Raw genomic sequence first — 27,362 nt, forward strand, 5'->3', positions numbered from 1 at the left:
GCAAGAAAGAAGGATTACTATCCTGTCTGTCGCGCAGGAGGGAGGTTCTGAAAAAGTGGGAGGGTTTTGGATGCGGCGCCAGAGGATTGTGTTTGTTTCTACGAACTGCTTGCGAGTGGGAGGAGAAGGTTGTGGTATTTGGACGGGACAATGGCGGCGCTAGCAGTCTCTTTTCGGAGATTGTTACAGGCCTTCCTTGCAAGTTTTTGCTGTTCGGTTGCTTTGACGATGACAACTGTAACTGGATTGCTTCTTTTCCTTCTTCCTGAAGCAGCAACGGGTGAGTCGCGTATGATACTTAAAATGAGTCAGGTTGGGAGCAACTGGGCCGGTCCTGTCTGTTCCCTTTAAGGAACATGGCGCTTCTGCAGCCGCCCAGGACTAAGAGCGTCGGGTAACAGACTGTTATGAGATGGTCGATGGAGTGAGAGTGCGGGTTTCATTGACAAGGAACCGCTACGGCGACAGACTGGACAATAGCTGCTCAAAACAATTTAGCGGCATAATCGTAGCGGATGGAGTCTTCGTTCTATCAGGCCAGCCAAAGCAGAACAGCAAACAAAAGGTCATCGACAAGAGCTCGCCCTGTTAAATGAACCCCATAAAATAAAAATGTAGAATGCTCCTTTTCTAGAGAATGGACGCAATGCATCATATCAATGTTTTGTGTTTGCGCAATTCAGCATGGAACGTTGCTGTTATATTCGTAGAAACTACCATCTGCAATAAATCTTGTGTAAGCAAGGAGAGCCCCAAATTCCTCCCTGTATCTTCTCCTTCTCTTAGTCTTGCAGGATAGGGCAGATGGTATTTGTTTATTAATATAGACGTACTTCCTATCTGAGGATAGACGGTGGGAATTATAGAGTCTGAATTTGATTTTATTATCAACTCACTGTCAAAGTTGTTAGATATCTGGCTTCAATAGTTGCCTTTAGCTTCTCCTTGCAATGTTTAATACATTTCCTCAAAGTATTACAAACATTAGTGGTGCCTATAATCTGTATCACATTTTTTTTATTGAATTCATACACCACCCCTCTCACTCATAAGACAAATTTCAATATTTATATTCATTCCTCCAAAGTTTTGATATTTGGCAATTTAACAATTTACCAGTTGTTCATACATTGTTGTTAATGCAAGAAGCTTCTAAGATAACACTTGGTATGTTATTTTATTAGTCAATGATAAGTTTATATTTTAGTTAAGTTTAGTTTAGTTTTTACATTAAATGAAATTTTTAACCATTCAGTCTGGTCTGACGACTTTACAGGCTAGTGCTCTCCATGCTATCTTGTCAAACACGGTTTCTTTCAATTTTGGATGTTCAACTTTGAATCAGATATGATGCTATCAAACCATCACTTTGTTTGCTTGCCTTTTCCACTTGTTCCACTAACCATTGCCTTCTCCAATGAATTTGCAGACATGATACGGCCAAAGTAAATGATGAAATCTTATGATTTTAACTTCTAATGATTATTCTGGCTTTCTAATGTAGACATGATAGCTTATGATCAGCATCGCAGTTCAAAGGTGTCACTTCTCTTTTGATCAGCCTTTTATTAGTATCCAGTTCTCATACACATACATCATTATAGACTATTGCTGTAATTAACCTGCTTTTTGTATTTATATCAACATTTCTGTTTTTCCAGATTTTATTCATGTTAACCATTATAGTGCGACCTAAGATTATCCTGCATTTGATTTCAGGAAAACTGCCATTGTGAAGGATTTTGGATCCAAGGAAGATAAATTCTGAAATTAATTCAATTTCCTCCTTGTTGATTTTAAACATCTCATGTCCATCAGCAGCTGTTGCCATTATCATGATATTGACTAATTATTCCAATTATTCTGCATTCTAATTTTATGGAATTTTCTTAAAGAATACTAAGCATCATTACTAAAGATTGAGTTCATTTTCAATCTTTTTATACATTATTTGAAGGAGGATGAGTACTAGTCCAAGTATTGGATTTGTTGACATTGTTCTTCAATCCCCCCCTTTTTTTGACAGCAATAGTAATAACACTTAGACTTATATATCACTTTACAGCCTTTTCTAAGCAGTTTGCAGAGTCAGCATATTGCCCCCAACAGTTTGGATCTTCCTTTTATTCACCTCAGAAGGATGGAAAGCTGAGTCATTCTAAAAATTTTGAGCCTGGTGAAATTTGAACTGCCAAATTGCAGGCAGCCGGCAGTCAGCAGAAGTAGCCTGCAGTACTGTGCCACCGTGGTTCATGATTATATAAACCTAATATAAAATCACTGTTCCTATACATCTATATAATACATCGTCAAATTAATTTCAGCAGTCTATAGTATGAAAACTAACTTTTACAATTAACATTATAAATCTACTTGGATGCCACAATTTGATAAGGAAAAAATAAAAATTGTAATTCATTTCAAAATGCCATCACTTATAAAAAATTAAATTTGAAAAATAGTTTTTAGATTTGCATGATCTTAATGTCACAAATATCTGCCTGATATCATAGTTTATAACCACATCTTAAACTTTTATTGGAATGGTAACAAAATTTTAGGCTTTAATAATGGATTTAATGTTGTCAAGAAAATTGATCCTTGATTTTAATTAATATAGAAAAGAAAAATTAAAAGAAAAAGGAGAGAGCAGGGAAAAGCAAAATTGGAAATGCAAAAAAAAAAAAAAGGTACAGAAAAGAGTAACTTTCATTTTCTTTGGTACAGATAAAGTATAAAATACAATGAATCTTTGAAGAATCATGGCTTTTACCATATAGTAATTCTATAATTATTAAATCCCAATATTAAAGTTTTGATTTTTTTTGTTTCAAGCAAACAAATCAAAAAGTGGCTTTATGTAGAAACTGTTAGATAAAGTCTCTTAATCAATGCAGTCAATTTTGCAATTTCCACCAACCCCATTAATTTCATGATCCATTCTTCCATTGTACACATTACTGCATATAAAGAAGCATTCCTGCTGTTGTCATATATAAGAAAATACCATGTTTTTTCCCCAAATTTTCCCACAAACCAAAAAGAAAACCCTTGGCTTGGAGAATTGTCTAGATTAAAATACATATCTGATTCCAAAATTTTACAGAAAAAAATGCTATTTTAGTGAGATTTACAATTGTTGGGAGAAACAGTAAAAGAGAGACCTTAAAAGTTTCAGAAAATATTACAAAGGGAAAGTTGGTGAGAAATTAAGTTTTATTACTGGCGATTTAATTTTAATTTGTGTCCAACATATACAGGTGGACAAGCAATAAATAAAAAGGAACAATAATTACAATTGTAACTTAAGCTAAAGGAACAGGTCCTTATTGTAAAGACAAAGGTTTATAAAGGATAATAAGATACTGTAACATTTTTGAACAATGAATTTTCTGTGTTTCTTTGGATAAATCTTTGAGCTTTTGATGATCATGATAGATCCCTTCAAACTGAAAACAAATATAATTTCAGAATGACTATCATCCCAGTCAAATGGTTATCCAGCTTACTCTTGAAAACCTCCAGTAATGTAGCTCCTACAACTGGAAGATAAGCTATTCCATTGATTAATAATTCTTGCTATCAGTAATTTTTCTCATTAATTCTAGGTTGAATCTCTCTTTAACAAGCTTCCACTTATTGCTTTTGTCTTGTCCTTTGATGCTTTGGAGAATAAGCTGATCCTATTTTCTCTATGATAGCCCTTTAAGTACTGGAAGACAGGTATCATGCCACCCTAATTTTTCTCTTGGATAGCTAGACATAATTAGTTCTTTCAACTATACTATACTAAAGATATAACTATATTAAAGAAATTCTGTGATGTGGACTTAGAGACATTAATTATCACTTGCAAACCATTCTATTCTCGAGAGTTCTCATTTCTCCTAATTGCTGTCTATGTTTCTCCACAAGCTTGTGTAAACAATGCATTACAAACTCTAGCTGAGCAGATGTTGTGGGCTGAAGTTAAATACCCACTTCCCATTATTTTACGAGATTTTAACAAAGCCAACTTAAGGAAAGAGCTACCAAAATATTTTCAGCATGTCAATTGTCTCACAGCCTCCGCACAGCCTGTTTTTGGTTGGCAAAGTGTTGCTGGAGACCATGGAGGGTGAAAATGAAGAGGGGGACATCCCCCATTTTGGCCAGTAAAGTGCTGCAGGAGGCCTTTCAGGCTGAAAATGGGGCCTGTTTTGGCTGGCAGGAGGCGTCTGTCCCATCTCCCCCCCCCCACTGCCCCGCCCCATAGAGAAGAACTACAATGCTGATCTGGCCTTCAAAGAAATCCAGTTTGACATCCCTGTTCTAGAGTATTTTGTAATATAATAGTAGTTTGCCATGCTCCTTATACTCATTACTGCTTCTAACCCTCCTTTTAGTTGCTTGTTTTTATATTTTTTAGCTTTTTATGTATAATTTTTTGATTTGAGGAATTTTTTGCTTTTCAAAATTTTATGCCCTATCTTTCTTATGCTAGTCTTTGACTGTAATAAAGATTTGATTTGATTTTGTTCCCCTCAAATTCAAATTCTGCATATGCTATTAGAAAATTAGCTTCTTGAGAATTCCACCTCAGCAGAGGTTTGTAAAGCTGTTAAAAAACACAAAAATAAGGAAAATGCCTGGACAAGATGGTTTATTCACTCTCATACATACATACATACACACCCAGAGAGACATGTGTATATCGTGTTTTTTGGAGTATAAAATGCACAGAAGACGAACAAAGATTTTGAAGAGGCAAATTTAAAAAAAGTTTTTGCACTCTGCAGACCTCCCAAAAGTGACTCTTTCTTTCAAAAAAGGGCATGAATAGCCTTTGGGAGGCTTATAGAGTGCTCCTGGGGGCGGGGGGGGGGCAAAATTGAGCAAAAAGCAGCCCATTTTTCGCTCATCCTGCCCACCCCAGGAGCACTCTGCAAGGCTCCTAAATGCTGTGCACAACCTTCTCCTGTGTGCTGCTTGGGGAATCCAAGCATGGGTTAACTTTGTCCATTAGCCTAGAGACTGAGTTATGTAAATTGGTGACCACGCCTCCTCTGACTGGATGGGTCAGTTTTTTAACTCAGTCCAGCCAGAAGAGATGTATTCCAATTTTCTCCAGACTAATGAGACAAATTTAGGATTCATCTTGGATTCTACAAGGGTTTGTTCTGCCTTTTAACTTATTATTGCTTTCTAAGGGAGTGGCAGCAGTTCGCTGCCTGCCCAGTCCTTTGTGCCTTGCTCCTTCAGAAAGGTTTCTTACTGCCGTTGCATTGGTTGCATCGGAGGCTTAGTTCCTGGCTCCGGGAGCCGTTGGAATGGGGGCTTTTGTGGCAGGCGCCTGAGGCGTTTGAGCTTGGTGTCTTGCAACCGCGCGGGGTTTATTGCCACCGGCCTGCTAACCGCGCCTTGCGCTTCTCCGCCGCTTCGGAGACACCCGCCGTTCGCAGCGTGGTTTAGCCGGAGATATCTGGGAGGCTTTCCTGCCGTTTGCGGCGCGGTCCGCCCTGCCTCTTCACTGCCGCTCGCGCTGGGAGAGCGCTGCCGCCGAAGCGCTCCACGTTGTGGGAGCCTCAGAGCGATTTGCCGGCTGGAGCAGCAATTTAAATTTGGCGCTTGAAGTTGCGGTCGCCATTTTGGGGCCGTTTTTCGGCGCATGCGCATTAGGCAGCCTAGCTACAAGCGTTGCTGCTCTTGGCGCCTGGAAGGCTGCTGACTGGTCCACCCATTTCCCTCACTTCGGCCCTGGTAATTCGAGTGAGAGGATCGTTCTATTGCAGCTCCTGCTGACCACGCAGCCTGTGCTCATCGTATAGTAAAGCCTGTGCTTTGTGCCCTTTGAGTGTTTTCACCTCTAATCTTACAATGGCTGACCAATCCACCTCAGGAGGTATAGTAGAGTCCTCGGCCGATAGCCAGCATTCTACCCAAGCGGGGGTTAGCTCGAGGCCTGACAGGGCCACCTCTAGGGCCACCAGTCAGAGACCCAGGGAGGCATCCGGGGCTCCGGATAAGGCCCATTAGAAGAAAGACAAATCTAAGGCAGCAACCAAGACCTCTGGGGAGGGTAGAACTCCCCCCCCCAACGCTATTGCCTCAATGTGTTTCCCCAGCCTCATTTCCTCAGCCAGCAGGGAGCCAGGCCTGGTCTCCTGATCGCCCTTTGTCTGTTATTCCGGAGGTGGGGGTGGGGGGGTTGGGGATCCAACTTCCCCCAGTCATTCCTGAGGCACACACACTCTCGGCCTATTCTCTGCCATGTGCTGGGCCTTCTGCAACCTTTACCCCACTGCTGCAGGCCTGAGGCCTATTGAGGGCCATGATCAGGGCCTTTCTCCAGATCTCTACCAGATGATCTCTGCAGCTATTTCAAGGGGGGTGGATGCGGAACTACTCCGTAGGACTCAAGCCCCAATAGTGGCCAGTGCCCTGGGCCTACTCTCCAGGCTCCTCAAGTGGATCTTCCAGATTTACCAGCGGAGCCTTCTTCTTCCCCTCTTCCCTCACATTATAGCGAGGATTCAGCCTTGGTGGAGGAAGGGGAGTTGATAGATAGAGATTTCTCTGATGATGAGGGTCTGATTTTTGATCAGCCTAATTCCTCTGGCCTATTTAAGCATACTCTATTTAAGTCCTTATTATATAAAGCTAAGGCTACTATTCATATGGGAGAGGTGGCTCCCAAAGACAGCTCTGCAGTAGACCTGGACACTACTGAGCGTCTCTTTGCTGAACCGGTCTCACTACAGAAAGTGATCCCTTCCCCAAAGTTATTCATGGACCTTATTCAGAAACAATGGGACCAACCGACTGTGGTTGCTCCGCCCAGCAATGGAGACAGGAAATTATACACTTCCACTCCTGACTTGGAGAACATTCTGCAGTTTCTGACTGTGGATCAGCCAGTAGCTGCCCTAGGTTCCCCTGCGCTGATTCCGTCAGAGATTTCTGAGGACCTGAAGGCCGAGGATCGCAAGGCCGAGATGGTCATTCGTAAGACCCACCAGGCTGCGGCCTGGGCCTTGCGTGGTGCTACTGCGGCATCGTTCTTTAATAGAACCTCTGTGCTTTGGCTCAAACAGTTGCAGGAGAGACTGACCCCTGATGAGGTGCGTCTTTATCAAGATGTCACCAAGATTATGGCTGCACTAGAGTTCTCGGCGGATGCCACTCTCAATGCCACCAAGTTCGCTTCTCGGGCTGTGGTGTCCAATGTGGCGTCACGTTGCCTGTTGCGGCTCTGCCATTGGCAGGCTGATGTTAAGTCTAAATGGCGCCTGGCGTCCACCCCCTTCAAGGGTGGTGCCTTATTTGGTTCCGTACTTGACCCCATACTCATAGAGACCAGGGAGAAATGCAAGGTTCTCCCCTCCACCGGGGGGCGCAATACCAGAAGGGAGCAGCCATTGAACAGGTGGCGGTCCTTTCGGGGAGGTTACTCAGGATACTCTGCAGCTCTCTTTGTTCCCCATTACAACAGGGGCTTTCACCAGCCACAGAACCACGGCCAGGACTGTGCGGGGGCCAGGGATAGGGAGCGCCAACAACATCAGGCGCAATCCCACAACCGGAGGTCCTTTCGTGGATCTGGGAACCTGTCCTTTCGGAGGTACCGGTGACTCCGAAGGGGAGGAGCAGGTGGGTGGGCGTCTTCTGGCCTTCGCTCATCAGTGGGCAGAGACCAACGTCCGACGCCTGGGCCCTTCAGGTGGTGTGGCTGGGCCTCACCCTAGAGTTTCTCTCCATTCCCCCAAGACGGTTCATCAGGTGCCCCGTCCCCAGGTGCTCAGTGAAGCGGCGCCTCATGGAAGCCGAAATACATCATCTCATCTCCATCAACGCCATAGAACAAGTTCCCAAAGGGCAGGAAGGCCTAGGGTTTTACTCCATCCTATTTCTGGTACCCAAAAATTCAGGGGGATGGCGGGCCATTCTAGACCTGAAAAGACTCAATTGGTACATCAAGTATCAGAAGTTCAGGATGCAGTCCTTAAAGAGCATCCTGGCATCCACCTGCCAGGGCGACATGATGACATCAATCAACATCAAAGGGGCGTATCTCCATGTGCCCATCCATCTGGCGCATCGGAGGTTTCTTCGCTTCCACTTCGCGGGCCGTCATTTCCAATACCGGGCCTTGCCTTTCGGTCTCTCGTCGCCCCCCTCGCACCTTTACCAAGCTTCTAGCAGTGGTGGTGGCCTCGCTTCGCTCAGTTCCGGTGAGAGTGAATTGTTACTTAGACGACATCTTGGTCCTGTCGCCGTCTCGAGAACAGGCCCTTTGGGATTTGCAAGTAACAGTGGACTCCCTGCAGAGGCACGGCTTTGTCTTGAACCTCCCCAAGAGTCATCTGCAGCCAACTACATCGTTGCTTCACTTAGGGAAGAAATCTGTAAAGCGACTACCTGGTCTTCGCCATTGCCGTTCATCAGACATTACAAGGTTGACGTGTATGCCTCAGCTGAGGCTTCCTTTGGCCGGCGTGTGTTGCAACAGGTGCTCCCCTCCCGCGGGGGACCTTGGCCAGCCTAGCTCCCGCCCTGGATCTTAATTGCTTTGGCATGTCCCATGCTTGGATTCCCCAAGCAGCACACAGGAGAACGACTGTTGACTTACCTGAACGGTCCTTCTATGTGTGCTGCGAGGGGAATCCAAACCCAGCTTCGGCTGACCAGGGTTGTCGTGACTTTTGACTTGACTGACTCTCCACTGACTTGTGACTTTGACTATGACCAACTTTACCTAGTTTGTGACTTGTGTTTCTGACATGTTTGTATACCTTTTGGGCTACGGCCATCGTTTGTTATTGTTATACATCATTAAATGGCTGACTTCGTACAAAACTGACCCATCCAGTCAGAGGAGGCGTGGTCACCAATTTATATAACTCAGTCTCTAGGCTAATGGACAAAGTTAACCCATGCTTGGATTCCCCTCGCAGCACACATAGAAGGACCATTCAGGTAAGTCAACGGTCGATTTTGGTGAAGGGGCGGGATTTCAGGAGGCAAAAAATGTATTCAGTGTATAAGACTCAGATTTTCAGCCTCTATTTTGAGGGAGAAAGGTGCGTCCTATACTCTGAAAAATACGGTATGTACACATATAGGTATAGGAATCTATTCCCAAATCTAGATTTCAATTTACTATTCTTTGAATGTTAATGTAGTTTATACTAACGAAAAATGTGGAATGTTGTTTTTTTTCCTATTAAATTATTTTTTCCCTATTAAATGACTAGAACTGTGATAGAAATTTTCATGTGAAAATTTGTTCAGCCATTTTGTCTCTTAAGTCTAGAGACTTTCAATAGAATACAGCTATTTACAAGGTAAATTTGAGTTTAGTGCCTTTTTGGAGTTTAATGCCATTATTTTAATTTGATACTACCATATTTAACTATTTAAAATATCACTATTATTAAACATTTTTCTTTTAAACAGCCTTGCAGTGTTTTTGTCTTCACTGTACAAAAGAGAACTTCACATGTACAACAGATGGGCTCTGTTTTACTTCAGTGACACGGAATAGAAACAAAATTCAACGCAACAGTATGTGTCTTGCAAAAACCGATCTGTTTCCCAAAGACAGGCCATTTGTTTGTGCTACTTCAACAAGTGAAGGAGGAATTACAGTATCTCATTGCTGTGATAAAGACTTCTGCAATAAAATAGATCTTCCAATTCCAACATTAGGTAATCTTTTGTTTTTACTAGCCGAAAATGGATAGCTGAGAGAATTTTCTATAATCAAACGTATCTATAAACCACAATTTTATTGTCTTTCATTTCATACAGTACCAAGTTCTCAATATACTATTTAACTAATGAGTTCCTTGTTTTATCTTTTGTGCTTCCTTAGGTCCTATAACAGGGAAGTTTTCTTCTACCCTAGGACCTGTGGAATTGGCTGCCGCCATTGCTGGGCCAGTTTGTTTTCTTTGTATTTCACTTATGTTGATTCTTTATATCTGCCATAACCGTACATTCATACACCATCGAGTTCCAAGTGAAGAAGATCCTTCAATGGAGCGACCGTTTATATCTGAGGGAACTACTTTAAAAGATTTAATTTATGATATGACCACTTCGGGATCAGGATCAGGTAATTTGATTTGATTGATTTTAATTTGATTTTATTGTATTTATATGCCGCCCTTTTCCCCCGAAGGGGACTCAGGGCGGCTCACAATTCAAATCAGGGAAGGGGGTACAGACAAAAAATAAAAACGAAACATAACAATGCATAATTTAAAAACACACAACAGTCATACCATTCGAGACGGGGGCAACAACTCTTTAGCCCCAGGCCTATCGGAACAGCCAGGTTTTAAGGGCTTTGCGGAAGGCCTGGAGGGTGGTGAGGGTTCGAATCTCCACGGGGAGTTCGTTCCAGAGGGTTGGAGCAGCCACAGAGAAGGCTCTCCTCCGGGTAGTCGCCAGTCGACACTGGCCGGCAGATGGAATTCAGAGGAGGCCTAATCTGTGGGATCTAATCGGTCTAGTGGAGGTGATTGGCAGCTCTCATATTCCAGTAAATGATTTTTAAAAAGTTATACTGTTAATAGTACTATGGACTCATAGAAACTTGCTTTATATTATGAGGGGAATTATTAAAAAAAATATTTTAAAATGTAGGTGTGGGCTTTTTTTTATTGAGAGTTTCATCTGTTATGCCAATAAGAAAATATTATTTGTTCATAGAGACTTTGCATCTTGTCAAATGGAAAAGGAAATCCCTTTCTTGATTAACTTTCATATCAGAATAAAAAAATATTTGAAGCTTAAGTTTTATGTTATTTCCAAGTGTAATGCCCTGTTGTAGATAAAACCCTAACCTAACAATGCTTTATACATGTAAAAATGCAAGTAGAAAAATAGGAACCACCTTTGGTGGGAAGGTAACTGCATTCCATACCCCTTCAGCGTTTAGTCATGCTGGCCACATGACTACGGAAACGTCTTCGGATAGCGCTGGCTCTTTGGCTTTGAAACGGAGATGAGCACCACCCCCTTGAGTCAGAAACTACTAGCAGATATGTGAGAGGGGAACTTTTACCTTTTTAACTATACTTTATCCTTAAGATTTATAACGCATGGGTAGTCCTCACTTGACAATAATTGGGACTGCAATTCTATTGCTAAGCAATGTGGTTGTTAAGCACAAAATTATGTGATCACATCACTTAGTTACCACAATACAGGAAGTCCCTGTTGCTGGCATTCATCAGAAAGCATGGATCATTAACAAGAACCACCTTGCAACTTCCTGCTGATTTTCACAAACCAATATCATTTGAGAATATGGCAGGATGCTGTAAGTCCCAGGTAGCTCATAAGCAGGCCAGCAGAAAGGTAAATGGTTGTTTCCATATGCGGGAGAGTATATATGCTTGCAATAGGGTGCACAAGCTTGTTTGATCTGAAGGTGGCTGTTATTGGATGAGGCAGGATGTAGATCGTTGCAGGGATGTGTGCGATTTTGGGCTGGATGTTGCACCTTTCCCATTGAGTTGGTTGTGGGAAGTGGCAAGGAAGTTGGCAAATAACTATCACATAACTCATAATGGTGTTGCAACCAATGTGTGAGCTAGTTGCCAAGCCCACAGATCACAGTCAATTATGGGGGCTATATTACAGCCAGAATTCAAGAACCAATTGTAAATAATACTCATTCAGTACCACTGCAATTTCAAACAGTTGCTGAACAAGTGATTACTAAACAAGGACTACTTATTAATATATTTATCTTTACATTGCAATTTTGTTTCTGGAATTCAGAACAATATACATAGAGCTCCTTCCTCCTATTTTGCCCCATAACAATACTCTTTGGGCTAGTGGGAATGATTAGCCCACCGTCACTTGTCAAGGTTCTATGGCTAAAGGTAGAACCTCTAGCCAAACTTTTAACTACCATGTTGCTTTGGTTGCCATGTATTTTGAATACTGTAGAGAAGCCAAGCAGGTGTCCTTGGAGAAATGAGGCATTGATAATAGTTGCAAAAGCATGCTCAAAAGAGACAGTAAAACCATACAAAAGAGCTAAACTGACATAATTCACTACATGTGTTCCCTAGTTTATATCCACCCATTCAGCAACCATTCAATGGACTTATAACTGAACCTAGAAATTCCAGCCATTATTACATCCGTACAATTATCATAGTGAGGGTGTTTAGCTTGCTATTGCAATGTTGCAGCTAGCCAATCACAAGACTGTCATTTGCAGCTTTTGCAAAATCACTGGAAAAACTGTTAGAAAAGGTCACAAGTTTCTCCCACCATTTTGTCTTCCAAGGAGCTTGCTGTGGAATACAAGATAGTGTACTCTGTAGCACTTTCTGCTCACCCTGATTCCGTCATATAGCCTGCCAGCAGCAACACATTTCCTCACTTTGTGGCCTCCGCTGGCCTTTCCATGGCTTCCACCAGCCTGTCTGCATCCATAGCACTTGCCCATGGCATCTGCTGGCCCACTTGTATATATAGTGTCCACATTTGGCCCTCATTGAGCCAACCACAATCTCCTTCCTGCAGCTTCTCCACATTTCTTCCCTGCTTAATGATCTGTGTGGTCCTGGAGTTATGACAGCAATCATGACTGTGAAATATGACACATCATATTTCACTTTACAAACCCATGTGACAGCATTCCCAGTACCAACAGCTGTTGAAATCTGAGAATCTGTAGAATATAAGAGAAGAGGAGTAAAAAAAAATCAGTTCAAGCTAATATCAATAAAATGTAGTTCCACCCAGACTTGTGGAGTATATTTCCTGACCTGGTTTATTTCAAAGGACAAACAGGTCTGTACAAACCAGGTTTGGTTGAACACCAATTGGAAAATTATTTCAGCTTTAAACAGATTTTGTGACCCACTTAATTGATTTAGATTACACATTCAAATATTAGTGGAAATGTGATAAGATTCTTTAGCTATAACAACTCCTTAGATATGGGAGTAGAAAGTTGCTGTGATTCAAAGATTATTGAAGTATTTGTGTATTTATAGTAAATGCAATAGCATAATATGGGAGATTAATGCACCCAGACAGCTGCCCAAAATAATTTATTATTGTTGCTGGAAATTAAACTCTTACTTGAAGTTTCCTTTTTTTAACAAAGCAGAATTGGTCTCCTTTATTTATGACCAAAGAAAAAGTATGACCAACTAGAATTAGTAATAGCTAGATGCTTTAATAGTCTTTTGATAGGAGGAAAAAGCCTTGTAGATCAAAACCTGGATTGATTAATTGGCTCTTTATCACTGATCAGAAAACTTTTTTTTAGGTTTGCCATTACTTGTTCAGAGAACAATTGCAAGAACAATTGTATTACAAGAAAGTATTGGAAAAGGTCGCTTTGGAGAAGTCTGGCGAGGTAAATGGAGAGGAGAAGAAGTTGCAGTAAAAATATTCTCTTCAAGAGAAGAACGCTCATGGTTTCGTGAAGCTGAAATCTATCAAACAGTTATGCTCCGTCATGAGAATATTCTTGGATTTATAGCTGCAGACAATAAAGGTTGTCACAATCCAGAAATACTTTTACTTATGATATACATGTTGTTATACTTGTTATTATATACAGGAAGTCATCAAATTATAACCACAATTGGTTGCCCAACATTTTGATTGTTAAGCAAATCAGTTGTTAAGTGAGCTGTACCCCATTTTTATAAACTTTTTGCCATTGTTGTTAAGCAAATCATTGTAGTAGTTAGATTGTATTCGTTAAGCGAATCTGGTTTCCTCATTGACTTTTTGTGTCAGAAGCCAGATGGGAGGGTCCTAAATGGTGATCACATGACCTCAGGATGCGGCAATCACGATAAATACATGCCATTAGCCAAGCACCTGAAGTTTGATTATGTGACCATGGGAATACTGCATTTGGTCATAAGTGAGAGTCGGACATAAGTCACTTTTTCGGTTCCATTATAACTGAAAGGTCACTAAATAAATGGTTATAATTTGAGGATTTCTCATTTCTCAATAAGAAATGTTAAAGACATAATAACTAAACATTAAAAAATCTGGAAAAGTATAATTTTTTGAAAAAAAATGTGTTCATTGAAAAACAGTATTGTAATGGCTTTGAATTTTAAGAGTTGAAACTCAATGACAATCGCCAAGGCTGGAAAATCTTTATCTGCAATAAATTGCCCTAGATTTATTTGCAAGGCTAACAGAATAATAACACTTGCCAATCAATTATTTGAGTACTAATGACCACAAGGAGATACTAAGAATATAAACTAGACGGGAAAAAAATAAAAAATTCTGGAAGACATACCAAGTTATTTCCAGATTGTTTCCAATGGCTATGTCCATCAAGTTACAAGACGTTAGCCTCAATTTGAAGAAACTACCTTTCAAGTGTAAGTCATTTTATAGATTGATATTAAAAGAATTAAAACATATTGTTTGCAATGTGGATGTTGGCTTAATATTGTAATGATTTAATAAATATTTGTATCTGGAAATGTTTTTCATCTTGGATTTTTTTTAAAAAGCATATTTATTACAAATTCAATGCAGTGAGACTTAAATTTCCATGATTCATTAGGATTTAAACGATTGTGTTTAATTTTACAATCACTATTATTGATACAAGCAGACTGCAATAACATAGTTAATATTCTGATTACAGTAAAATAGTTAATATTCTTCATAAGAATAGAATAGAGAAGAGAATACTTTATTTGACCAAATGTGATTAGATATACAATGCATTTGTCTCAAACTCAGAAGCTCTTGTGCATGCAAAACCACAGAGTAGTAATAATTATTAATTAATAATAACATTACCCAATAAGAGGAGTTAGTAAAGAAAGATGGTAATAATAATAATAATAATAATAATAATATAATGCCAAATAAGATGAATAAATAGACATAAGTCAGTATTGTGAGAATTAGGTGTTCAGCAGAGTGATAGCGTGAGGGGGAAAACCTTATCCTTGTGTCTAGCTGTTTTGGCAACTTGCGTTGTTGTGGTGTTTGGCAACTTGTAGTTGCAGTGCCCTATTGCGACGTCTCAAGGGAAGGAACTGAAAGCCTGTTGATGTCCAAGATGTGAAGGGTCTTGTAGGTATTTTCTCAGCTCTCCTGACCTGCATAATATTCTATGGAAGGCAGGCTGACTGCTACTGTTTCTTCTGCAGTCCTTACTTTCTATTGGAGTTTGTACTATCCTGTTTGGTTGCTCTACCAAACTAGACAATTATAGAAATACTAATGACAAACTCAATAATTCCTCTGTAAAACTTTATCAACAGCTCTTGGAGCAATCTGAACTTCTTGAATTGACACAGTAAAAACATTTTTTGTTGTGCCATTTTAATGATGATTCTAATGTTAGTGTCCATTTCAAATCCTGGAAAATTATAGAACTTAATAGAACCCAAAAATTTGAAGGATCTACTCTTATACTGTGCTATTAAATATAGTAAGAGATGGTAGATTAGAAGGGCTTCTCCTAAAATCCAGTCTCATCTCTACAGTTTTAAGCATGTTCAGCTCCAGATTGTTCCAGATGCACAACAGGGCCAGTTGTTCAACGTTCTGTCTATTGACAGACTCATCGCCAACTTTTATGAGACCGATGACTATTGTATCATTTGAAGATTTCAATACTTTAACAGAGAGATCTCTGGATATGCAGTCATTTTTCTAATGTGTTTTGTTTACTTTGTTCCCTTAATTTTAATTGTTCCTTTTATTTTTATTTGCAGATAATGGTACATGGACACAACTCTGGCTAGTGTCAGATTATCATGAGCATGGTTCTCTTTTTGATTATTTGAATAGGTACACTGTTACTGTAGAGGGAATGATAAAGCTAGCATTGTCAACTGCCAGTGGACTTGCACATCTTCACATGGAGATTGTTGGCACGCAAGGTAACTTCATCCCAATGTTTGTTTCAGTTGTTAATGTACATCTTCTCACAGAGGTATACATTTTGAAATCATTTTAATCATCTCCGTTGCAATTTAATTTGATTTAACATTTAATTTATGTGATTTGTGTTTAGATTAAAACAATGATTACATGGATAATACTTTTGGAATATCTACTCATTAAAGCTTTTAGTGGGAAACACCCTCCTCACTATTTCCCTCTTACTATAGTTTTTCTTCCTGAACCCATAGGAGCACCATTTTAATGAATATTCCTTCTGAAAGTTCTTATTCTTTTTCTATCTTTTAATTACCTATTCTAAAATAGGTTTTTCTATATTCTACTGGAGACACATAGTAAAAATAGTGAGAGGGAAACCAGATTTTTTTAAAAATCTAATAAGTCTAGTAAAAGAATAGTGAATCTACATTAGTCTAATATATTTATTTTAGCTGAAATTAAGATTTTCCAAACTAAGATAAGATTCTCAGATTCTTTATGGCTCATAAATTTACTCTTTTTGGAGATTAACATTCTTGGAACCATTAATTTGAGATATATGGATAGTTCCAAAATGCCATCTTTCATGTAGAAACAGGCATGGTCTTGTGTGCTAGAGCATGGTTTCTTCTAATTATCCTTTGACTCATGTTAATTCTATTTCCTGAAGGTTTGGCTCATTAGTATGTAGAGATCATTTTTTAAAACCCTAGAAAAAATTCCTATATGGGATTCTGAGATTCTATATAGAAAGTTTGTGCTTATTAGATTTTTATAATGTTAGAACTGCCCTCAAAACAATGAATTTGGTATATAGATCTCCAAACAAATTTAAGCCAAGTGCCATACCACAATATTGATCATATTCTTCTGAAAAGGAGATCTTCATTAATCCTATGTTGAACAAACATCTCTCCAGGGAATGTTCTTGCTATTTAATGTTTCTTCTTTTCGAAAAAGACTCAAAATATCTTCCCATTCATTCAATTTTACCATTGACCAATAAGCTGCATCATTAAGTTTTATTTTTTTTAATAATGCTGTATTTATTCTGCTCTATTTTATCTCTTAATTATTTTTATTATACTTAATATTTTTCTTTTATGTAGAAGTATTTTATTCTATCTAGCCTTTGGTCTGCAATAAACTGATTTTATTTGAAATTCACAATAACTTTGTTTAAAAAATCACAACTTCAAATGATTGGGCATAGTTTTTTTTTATAATGTTCATACTGATTCTTCCTTATTTATTTGTTTATTAAATTTATTTGGTGCCTATTTTCCCATGGGGCTATTCTAGGCAGCTTACAACAATATAAAGGAAGAAATGAAAATAGTGTGAACAGATTAGAAATAAGATAATAAAGCAAAAAAAGGAACAATGAAAAGAACATAATGAGAAATACAACTATATGATTACCAAAAAAAGAAGCATGGATGGGTAGAGAAGAGAAAACAAGGGAGGGGAGGGTCTGTCATCAATCCAGCAGTCACCTCCAGTATGCAATTTCCCCATTTGGACTCCAGGCCAACTGGCAGAATTTTTTAGGCTCTTTGAGAAGGATAGGAGGGTGGAGGCAGATATTACTTTAGAGATTAAGATGTTTTTAAGGGCAATGCTCTTAGGAAAAAGCTCTTCTTTTGGATCCCAACAAACCTATGCACTTAAGGACTCTAGAAGTCATAAACAGCATGTTGAACTGCATTTAGAAGCAGACTGATTACCAGTGAAGTTTTCAGAGCAGAGGTGTTATATGGGGCATCCTAGAGTACCAAAGACTGCTCTTGTTGCTGCACTTTGCACCAATTGAACCTTGTGAATGGATTTCAAGGGTTGCCCATACAGAGCACATTTAAATAGTCCAGACAAGAGATGTGTAGGGCTTGAATAACTGAGCACAGGGAATCATAATTCAGGAAAGGTTGCAGCTGATGCAGAAACTGGAACTGTGCAAAAGTTTTGTCTTCTACTTGGTATTTGATCAGGTGATGTAAGTCCTAGGAAAATTCCAAAGTTGCAAACTGGATCTGATCAGGGTAGTGTAATTCTGTCCAGATCTAAGGATGACAAACATTTGGCTCTTGAGGCTCCATGCACCCAAAGCCACTTGGCTCTGCCAGAGTTCAGTTGAAACCTTGTTGTTCCTCCACCCAGAGCCTTACTACCTTGAGGCATAGCAAGAGAGCAGCAACAGTATCACTCAGGTCACCATGTGTAAAGAAAAATTCTCCTCGCACATATGTGCTAGTCATTCCAGACTCTAGGGGGTAGTACTCATCTCCATTTCAAAGCCAAAGAGCCAGTGCTGCCTGAAGACATCTCCGTGGTCATGTGACCAGCATGATTAAATGCCAAAGGTGCACGGAACACTGCTACCTTCCCACCAAAGGGGGTTCCTATTTTTCTACTTGCATTTTTTACGTGCCTTCAAATTGCTAGGTTGACAGAAGCTGGGACAAGTAACGGGAGCTCACTCTGTTATGCAGCACTAGGGATTCGAATCGCTGAATTGCTGACCTTTCTGATCGACAAGCTCAGCTTCTTAGCCACAGAACCACCGGATCCCACTACCTTGTGTAGCGATATACTATATTTTTAGAAATTATAGGAACCATTATTGTGAATTTTATGTTATAAAATATTGGTTTATTTCAATTAGATTCAAAAATATTTGTTCATCTCAAGTGACCATTTATATTTTGTTCCATCAATTTTAGACATTTTATTAGAACTACTGGATAATTTTGAGAATATGAACTTACTGCTTAAATAATTTTCTTTTGTGTGTGTGTGTAGTGTTTAAATGTGTAGAAGCTCCTACCTTTTTTTCAGATACTAACATTCTGATCAAATTGTAATTCTTTTAAAGCAGGAATTCCTAAATTCCTATAATCAACTTCCTTTCAGTGTAACCCTCCCTAAAAACCCAAACACCAAAATGAACAATGAAATAATAATGAAACTTTGGAGAATAAATTTATTTTAACAATGTAACTAAAATATTCTTATATCTCTCCTCGACTCCATCTGCATCTCAAGAGAGGTGATACCTTATAGTTTGGAAACCTTATTTTAAAGCTTATTCATCTTTATTTAGTAATTCTTGCTATATTGTCAGAATTTAACAAATCTGAATTTCAATTTATAATAATAAATTTAGTTTAATTGCCATCAAGTCATTATCATGACTTTTATTGAGGTTTTAGATAGATTTTTCTCCATTATGATCTGTCTCTAGCATGGTTTTTAGGTCTTCCAGTGGTGCACCATAGTGTTCTTCTATCTTACTGCTGATTGTTTTGTCCTCTTCTTTTTCCTCAGTCTTTCCCAGCATTAGAGTGTTATGTGGAGAATTAGTTTTTATGAAACTAATTAGTATGACAATTAGTATGAAATAGTATGTTCAGAGTGGAATAATTTGAACTCCATTAACAGAAATAATAATTTGTTGCTGAAGGTTATCTTATATTGGACAAACATTTATCTGGGATGGAGTGATGATCCATAGGCAGAAGACCTCTAGGGTCCCTTCCAGCCCTTTTACTCTATGAGCCGCAACTTTTGGGCCTTGAGTTAAGATTCAGGTTGACTTAGTTGATGGTATTAATAGTGCTTCTATGTGTTTTAATTTCAGGTAAACCAGCTATAGCTCATAGAGACTTGAAATCAAAAAACATATTAGTAAAGAAAAATGGAACATGTTGCATTGCGGATTTAGGTCTGGCAGTAAGACACGATTCAGCTACAGATACAATAGATATTGCACCAAATCACAGAGTTGGAACCAAGAGGTAAACTGATGCTTTTTTAATGGAATATTTTACATAGCATATTTTTCGGAGTATAAGACGCACTGGAGTATAAGATGCACCAAAGTTTTGAAGAGGCGAAAAAGTAGATAGGTAGGTAGAGGGAGAGAAAGATAGAGAACTACAATAGGTAGGTAGGGAGAGAGAGAGAGAGAGAGTAATTAGGTAGGTAGATAAAGAAATAGAGAGAGATAGAGAAATACAGTAGGTAGGTAGGGAGAGAGAGAGTAGGTAGGTAGGTGGATAGGTAGGTAGGTAGGTAGGTAGGTAGATGTTTCCAGGTGTATTTATCCATGGAGAAGGAAATTGCAGACAATAAGCAGCACCTTAGACTTTGTTTCTTCTGGCACAGCACTTGATCAATGTAATTCTCATCAATCAGAGAACTTCCCAAAAGGAGGGAAAAAAACTTTGCACTCTGCAAACCTCCCAAAAACGGCTTGTTTTTCGCAAAAATGGGCTCATTTTTTTTTTTAAAAAAAAGGCATGAATAGTTTTGGGGGGGGTTGCAGAATGCTCCTGGGGAGGGGGGGGCAAAAATGAGCAAAACTTGGCCTGTTTTTGTGAAAAAACAGGCCTAGTTTTTGTGAGTGCTGCTGGGAGCTGGGGGGGACAAAAACCGGCCCATTGTTTGCTCGTTTCTCCACCCCCCAGCCCCCAGGAGCTCTCTGAAAGCCTCCATAAGGGTATGCAGAGCCATTTTGGTGAAGGGGCAAGGCTTTGGGAGGCAAAAAATGCCGTATTTGATGTATGAGACGCACCCAGATTTTCAGCCTCTTTTTTTGAGGAAAAAAGGTGCGTCTTATATTCCGAGAAATACGGTAATCCAAACTGAAGATAAGCTAAACAGTAGATTTTAAAGACAGTTATTCCTACAACAATAGGAGAAAGTCTGTTGAACCCTTTGGAATCTTGCAGTAATGTGACCTATAGTGTGGTGAGAACTTCTAAGTCGTTTTAAAAGATAAAAAGATCCTGGTTGTATATTTCACAAATTTTCTCTATGAAAACCAGTATAATAAAATGTCCTCATATTGAACGTGGAAATGAGTATGAACTCATTTGAAAGTTATTGCTTATCATCCTAACTTATTGAATATAAGTCATTAAAAGGATACATATTGCTGCATGCTCACAAATGAGAGGAAATAATATATTTTGCCTTATTCTTTCCTTCTTTATTCTTCTACAGTAAGTGTCCCAGAACTGCTGAGTAGTGCCTTCTCTTTAATTAAGAGTGAAAGCATAAGTGATTGAAAGGTGACCCTCTTCTCCACAAAGCAATAAATAAAATGGAGAAGAAAGATATTTTTGGACTTGTACTTTTCTATCATTCTTGGTAGCCTATTAACATGTAATCTTTTAATCTTGGAAATTCATGTAAATATTAATGAGGAATCAAGTTTCTATTTAAATGTATGAGCCTTGTTTTAACCAATATCAGATAAACTTTTGTCTGAAATATATTGTATTACTTCAGTTTCCAGATAAAATCGTATGTCAACAATACAATTCCAGTGTAGTTCTCTGACAAATGAGTTTTCTACATGGAAGAGTTTTATGTCAGAAAAAGACCTTCATTTGCAGCCTGATACTGTGAAAATCAATTATTTTCTCTAATTTATTAGTTATCAATCTCGTTCAATGCTTTATTTTTCCAGAAAACTTATAGCAAATTCTATTCAGTCACAGAAATAATTAAAACTTAATATTATATGTAAAGTACCCCTGCTATGTGGCAGCAGATAGCCAAACCTGACTGATCTCAACTCAAATGGTGCAACAATAGCTACTGTTCAAAATAATGTATAGACATCTGTCTCCTTTGTGGATGAGTAGGAATTATTTGCAATAACTAATAAATAGTCAACAATTCTAAATAGCTATTATTTATTTAACGTATTTATATGCTGATCATCTCACTGGCACAGTGACTGAACAGCTTACATAATGATTATAATATAAAATAATTAAAATTAGGAAAGATTAAATAAAGACTAAAAACCAAGATAACAGGCCACTTTTCTTGGACCCCGCCAACCAAAATCCTTTGGTAGATGGAATCTGAAGTAGACATCTTCTATTGGAGCAAGTGGGACAGGCCAATGCATCTCCTCATATAATCTTGGATTCATTCCCTAAAGGACTTTAGAGGTGTTAACCAACAACTCAAATTGGACTCAGACTAGCACCAAGTGCAGCTCACACAACAGCATTGTTATATATTCCACCCGGGGGGCCTCTAGAACTATTCGCACTATTGCATTCTACACTAGTTGTAGCTTCTGAATACTCCTCAAGAATAGCCCCGCATAGAATGCATTACAGTAATCCAACTGAGAGATGACTAGGGCATAAGTTACTCTGTACAGGACCTCATGATCCAGGAAAGGGTGCAATTAGAGCACAACGTGAAATTGAACAAAGGCAATCCCAGACTCTATTTCCACCTATTCTTTGAACAGGAGATGTGAGCCCAGGAGAACCCACAGATTGTGCCTAAAATCTGTGGTAGCAAAACCCCATTCATAACTAAAGATGATAAACTCCCAGGTCCCATGGCCCTTTGAACCCATCTTAGCTCCTTTCAACTGAAGCCTTTTGTCCCACATCCAAACCCCCAGTCCCCAGGCACTGCAAGTTGGTAGCTGCAGTATCACTTGAGTCACCTGAGATGGAGCTATAAAATATTAGGGTCGTTCTTGAGATGAACAGGAATGAGGCAGTTTGAAATTTTTAACCCAGTTAGGGAAAGGCAGATTATAATTTCATAGCCAAAGTACATTTCTTCCCAAATAAGAAAGGAAAGTGAATGTTTGATCCCAGATCCCAAGCAATGAATGCACATCCCCGAATCAGAAATGCTGCTTTGTTTGTGATTTCTTAGATATTTGGGAATGGCCATATACTATTGAGTGAGTAGAGTAAAACTCTCAAAACAGTCCTGAATAGATATATACGATTCTGATTTTATAAATCAAAGTTTTCAAACGTTATGATGTGGACTTAGTAGTAATTACGACTTCAAAATCAGTAATATATTATTGTGAATTACTGTGTTTAACTTAGCCTGCAATAACTGGTTTAGTTTCCCAATTTAAAGCTTTTTTAAAAGGTAAACTTTGTGGATTTCATTGGAATAGCTAGTAATAAATAGTATACAATATAAAGTTCAGATGATTACTTTGTAGAATTGAAAAAGTGCTTACAGCTGCTTATGATGGTTTAAAAAAAATAAAATAATGTTCAAGCAGCATTGCTTTATACATAATACATATTGGTCTTTATATTCATAGGTACATGGCTCCTGAGGTACTTGATGATTCGATAAACATGAAGCATTTTGAATCCTTCAAAAGAGCAGATATTTATGCAATGGGACTAGTGTTTTGGGAAATAGCTCGTCGATGTTCAATTGGTGGTAGGTTAAAAAAAAACCCAACAATTAACTTCAATCAGTGTCATAAATGAACCTTAAATTATATATTGGTTTATATATCTCAGGAATCCATGAAGATTATCAGTTACCATATTACGACCTTGTCCCTTCTGATCCTTCAGTTGAAGAAATGAGGAGAATTGTTTGTGAACAGAAGCTACGACCCAATACTCCAAATAGATGGCAAAGTTGTGAGGTAGATTCTTTTCTTTAGATAAGTTTTAGAATACTTTTAAAAATAAACCAATATTTTTTTTAAAAAAATTAATATTTTGATTTTAGAATTGAATTAAAAGAAATATGACAATTCTGTTTAAGATTATGGTCTCATATTTTGTATTTGTATTTACGGATAAATGTATTTAAATTTTTTTGTTATGTGATATAAAATAATGACTCACAAAATATTTTCTGTTTTATTTATTTGCAGGCATTACGAGTAATGGCCAAGATTATGCGAGAATGCTGGTATGCCAATGGTGCAGCTAGACTAACAGCTTTGCGTATAAAGAAAACTCTGTCACAACTCAGTCAGCAAGAAGGAATAAAAATGTGATTTAGAAAATAGTGTTCAAGAAAACATTTGAACACCAAAATGTGCACCTGGCTTGTACATTAAACAGTGTTCTACCTCACTGAGGGAACAGAAGAATATTGCTGCCTTTTATACAATATACAATATACATTATACAAGATAATCCGTTATTAGTCCAGAATTTCTCTAGATGCATTAAACTGTTGTACAGAATCTTAATTATTTTTTTGAAAGTCACATTGCTATCTATTATGCTCAAAACAAAAAAAATAAACTTGAGTGGAACGTGTGTCCAACGTATGGCGCTCAAAGACAAAAGGAAAGATATGATGGTACGCTGTATATTGTCATATTGTTTTGTTCTGATATTAAGATGCTATTATTGAATGCCTTTCATTGGAACTTACCTACATGACCTTATTTCATCTGGAGCACACATGCAATTTATGCAATACTTTGTATTATATGTCTGTCGTTTACATCAGATCATAATTTGCCTTTAAAACCATTGTGTATAAGTGCCACTTTAAAATTTTCTTGATGCAGTTCATTAGAATATACAAAGTCTTTGGTCCTTGTGAAATGACAGTAAATCTGTATTTAATCTGCTGGCTTTTACATACTTTGATATTACCAAATTTTTGGATTTCCAAGGCAGCATTGCCAAGTTCCTGCTAATTGGAGATCCTAACTTAGAGGATGGTACCAGATTGATTGGCTACAGGATGATTAAACATTCATGCATGCATTTTTTTATGAAATGTTTTTTCTCTAGAGCATAGGAGCTGAAGAATGCAGATTAATTCTGTGCTATTCCTATGCTTTATATATTACAGTGAACAGGGTTATCAAATATAGAACTCTGAAAAAGAGCTTTACCTATAAAAAATAACTTTGATGAGGGTTTTTTTTACATTCAGTATGAACACTAACCTCTTCAGTATGAACACTAACCTCTTAAAATAAATCCTCTTAAATATTGTGTTCTTTATGTGCAATGAAAACTGCTTTGCTAAAATTTGATCATTGCTAAATGCTTTTCTGAGAATGATCCACATAGAAAAATGTGGTCTGTTAATAATCTTATGGATTCATTCTGTATGCCCCAAATAGGAATTTCCTAGTATCTAGTTGTTTATGTGGATTTGGTCAATACATAATTCTTAATGTTGGCTTTTGTTGTCTGATAATGAACTTTGGAGAAATGAAGAAGCTGAGTAGACATTCTCTTTCTGTCATGCCCACCCCACTCGTGCCAGTAGAGGCCTACTGCAGATCCCATTAGTCAAATAACTCCAGCTGACAGGATCCAAAAGAACTTTTTCTGCTCTATCATTTGCCCTTCAGAACATTCTGCTCTTGGGTAAGATCTGCCCTCAGCCTCCTATTATTCCATAAGAGTCTAAAGATCTGGGTCTAAAAGTTGGCTTGAGGACCCAATGGGGGAGAACCATACTGGAGATGGCTACTCCACCTTGGCAAGAAGAAAACATCTACCCTAAGGAAATCTATTGGAAAAGAAATACATAATACACTGGGTTGAACAGAAGATGGAGGAACCTTTTCTGTCCCCATCCTGGTCAAAATTAAAAAGCAGATGGCAGTGAAAGCTCTTAAAAGGGTTGTTTCTTTTCATCAATATTTTAAGAATCCTAAAAGCTGTTTAACTTCAGCTTAGATAAACATATTTTCTAATAAAGTTCTCTAAACAACTAGCTTGATAAGATTCTTTTCAAAGATGATAATCTTTTGTTGTTTAATAGACCAAAGTTGTCCAATATTCAACTACTTTATATGGCAAAGATAATACTGAAATAGGTTTCTTGCCATAGTAATTGGAGGGTAATATGCAGATTTGATCATCTTTTTAGATTCTAATTAATTTTAAGTTAAAAATAGTGACTCTTAAAGAGATTTTAAGGATCTCATACCCCTACTAATACTCCACAAGTATTGGGTTTTTATAATTTATTTCATTTATATACAGATATAAAATACATTCTTTTGCCTCCCACTGTTGTTGCATTATCAGCCTAAATGTTTACACAGTAGATATTTGATAGTTATAATTTTGCTGTTCAGTAATATTTAAAATTATATAGATATTGATCATATCAGATTACCTATAAAATGATTTTAAGGAACACAACCCCATAATTAAAAAAAATCTTAAATTTAGGTTTAGGCTCATAAGGATCAAGTTCAACTCCTTATTCTTTATTTAATTTATTCAATTAATTTCCAACAACTCCCTAACACTGCCTATCCAAATTCTCATTTTCACTGAAGAAGTTACATGGATAATAACAAACATTTCAGTTTTAACAAGCTTTGGTCCAGTTGCCATGATTTTTGGCCTGGATGATCAAATACTTAAAAGTTAAGACTTTTACTAAACACTTAAAGTGCTGCCCAACTTTTAATTTTTCACAAACCTATATTAAAAGGGTTCTAAATGAATTGCAAGCCAAGCTCCATGAATTCACATTTAGCCTATTTGTATTGTACTATTAAAACAGCTTCAGAAGTATCTTTATATTTTTAAAATACTGCTTTAATCTTAAATTACCTCATGACAAAATATACATTTACCTCTATATATATTTAATGTTTCTCAAAATATAAAGCTTTTGAGTATTTTGTTTCTCTTAATGTGTCTTAATGTATGATATTGTTCTGATCAATCTGCAACATTGCTGGTATTTAGCTAGCCCTAATTCAAAATGCTCTTCTACTTGGAATTCTTGCTAAAATAGGCTTTTTTGTTAAATTTCCTATTGGAAATCCACCTAATATATTCTGGACAAAAGGATCCACATAATGGCCTAATGCAAGGTTTTATGGGCATATGCAGAGAGTATCTGCATAATTAGTAAATTAGTTGGTTGATGGGGTTTTTTTTGTCCAAATTGCTCATTTTTTATTTTTGGTAAATATATTTATTTTGCTTTTCAATAGCCTTTCAAGGTAAAGACATTCTTAACAGATTGATGCATTTTGAGAATCTGTATAAATGTCAATTTTAAGTGCTCATTTCTCTATATATTCTTGATTATGTATACAGTTGGGAAATGTAAATTGTTGATTATTATTAAGTGCTAACATTAAGTAGAAAATAACAAAGCAGTGACATTTTTCTTTTTCCGTCCTTCATTTTAGACAGTTTTGAAAAAAACCTATTGTTTAAATATTAGTAAATGGATTAACATTGCACGTTGTCCCATTATATTTTCTGGTTCTGAAAAATGAAAAAATGTTGAATTAATAGTTCGTTGAAGAATTTTGCAGTTACCTAGTTTTTGAAGCAATTTTATGGTTCAAAGTATTTTAAATGTTATGTGCTTTTTTAAAATGAAACTTGCAATGGACATAATGTACCAAGGACACCTGCTTTTAAACTATAAAATAAAGTATAGCTGAAGTAGATGTCATTCCAATTTGAGTTATATTTTACACGAACTTTTCTGCAAAATATAGATTGGATTCATTCAAGATTAATAGATTTATGTGGAATGAAAATATTGAGCACAATTCTGTTCCTTGATTAATCAGCTTTGCACGTTTGCAGCATCTTTTGCATCTTTGTTTTACTTTTAAGACATATAAAACACACTATTATATGAATTTTTCAGTGTAACCAATGCTGAAATATTTTGAAATAAATTTAGACATCAATCAA

The 27,362-nt window shown here is 37.6% G+C and overlaps 1 protein-coding gene across 1 annotated transcript; it reads left to right on the forward strand.

Annotated features, from left to right (window-relative positions):
• On the forward strand, positions 1-27,362 carry TGFBR1 (transforming growth factor beta receptor 1). Its single transcript, XM_032236720.1, has 9 exons — positions 1-280; positions 9,436-9,687; positions 9,854-10,096; positions 13,286-13,516; positions 15,729-15,896; positions 19,535-19,691; positions 23,006-23,130; positions 23,214-23,344; positions 23,579-27,362. The coding sequence occupies exons 1-9, from the start codon at positions 151-153 to the stop codon at positions 23,702-23,704; spliced, it is 1,563 nt and encodes a 520-aa protein (XP_032092611.1). The 5' UTR covers positions 1-150; the 3' UTR covers positions 23,705-27,362.

The sequence above is a fragment of the Thamnophis elegans genome, chromosome Z (assembly GCF_009769535.1).
Source record: "Thamnophis elegans isolate rThaEle1 chromosome Z, rThaEle1.pri, whole genome shotgun sequence".
Classification (NCBI taxonomy): domain Eukaryota; kingdom Metazoa; phylum Chordata; class Lepidosauria; order Squamata; family Colubridae; genus Thamnophis; species Thamnophis elegans.

Bases quoted from the DNA above. Each gene is read 5' to 3' on its own strand.
- TGFBR1 (XM_032236720.1), top strand. From the start codon at position 151: ATGGCGGCGCTAGCAGTCTCTTTTCGGAGATTGTTACAGGCCTTCCTT. The intron at 281-9,435 runs GTGAGTCGCGTA...TCTTTTAAACAG, and splicing joins TCTTCCTGAAGCAGCAACGG to CCTTGCAGTGTTTTTGTCTT. The intron at 15,897-19,534 runs GTAACTTCATCC...TTTTAATTTCAG, and splicing joins GGAGATTGTTGGCACGCAAG to GTAAACCAGCTATAGCTCAT.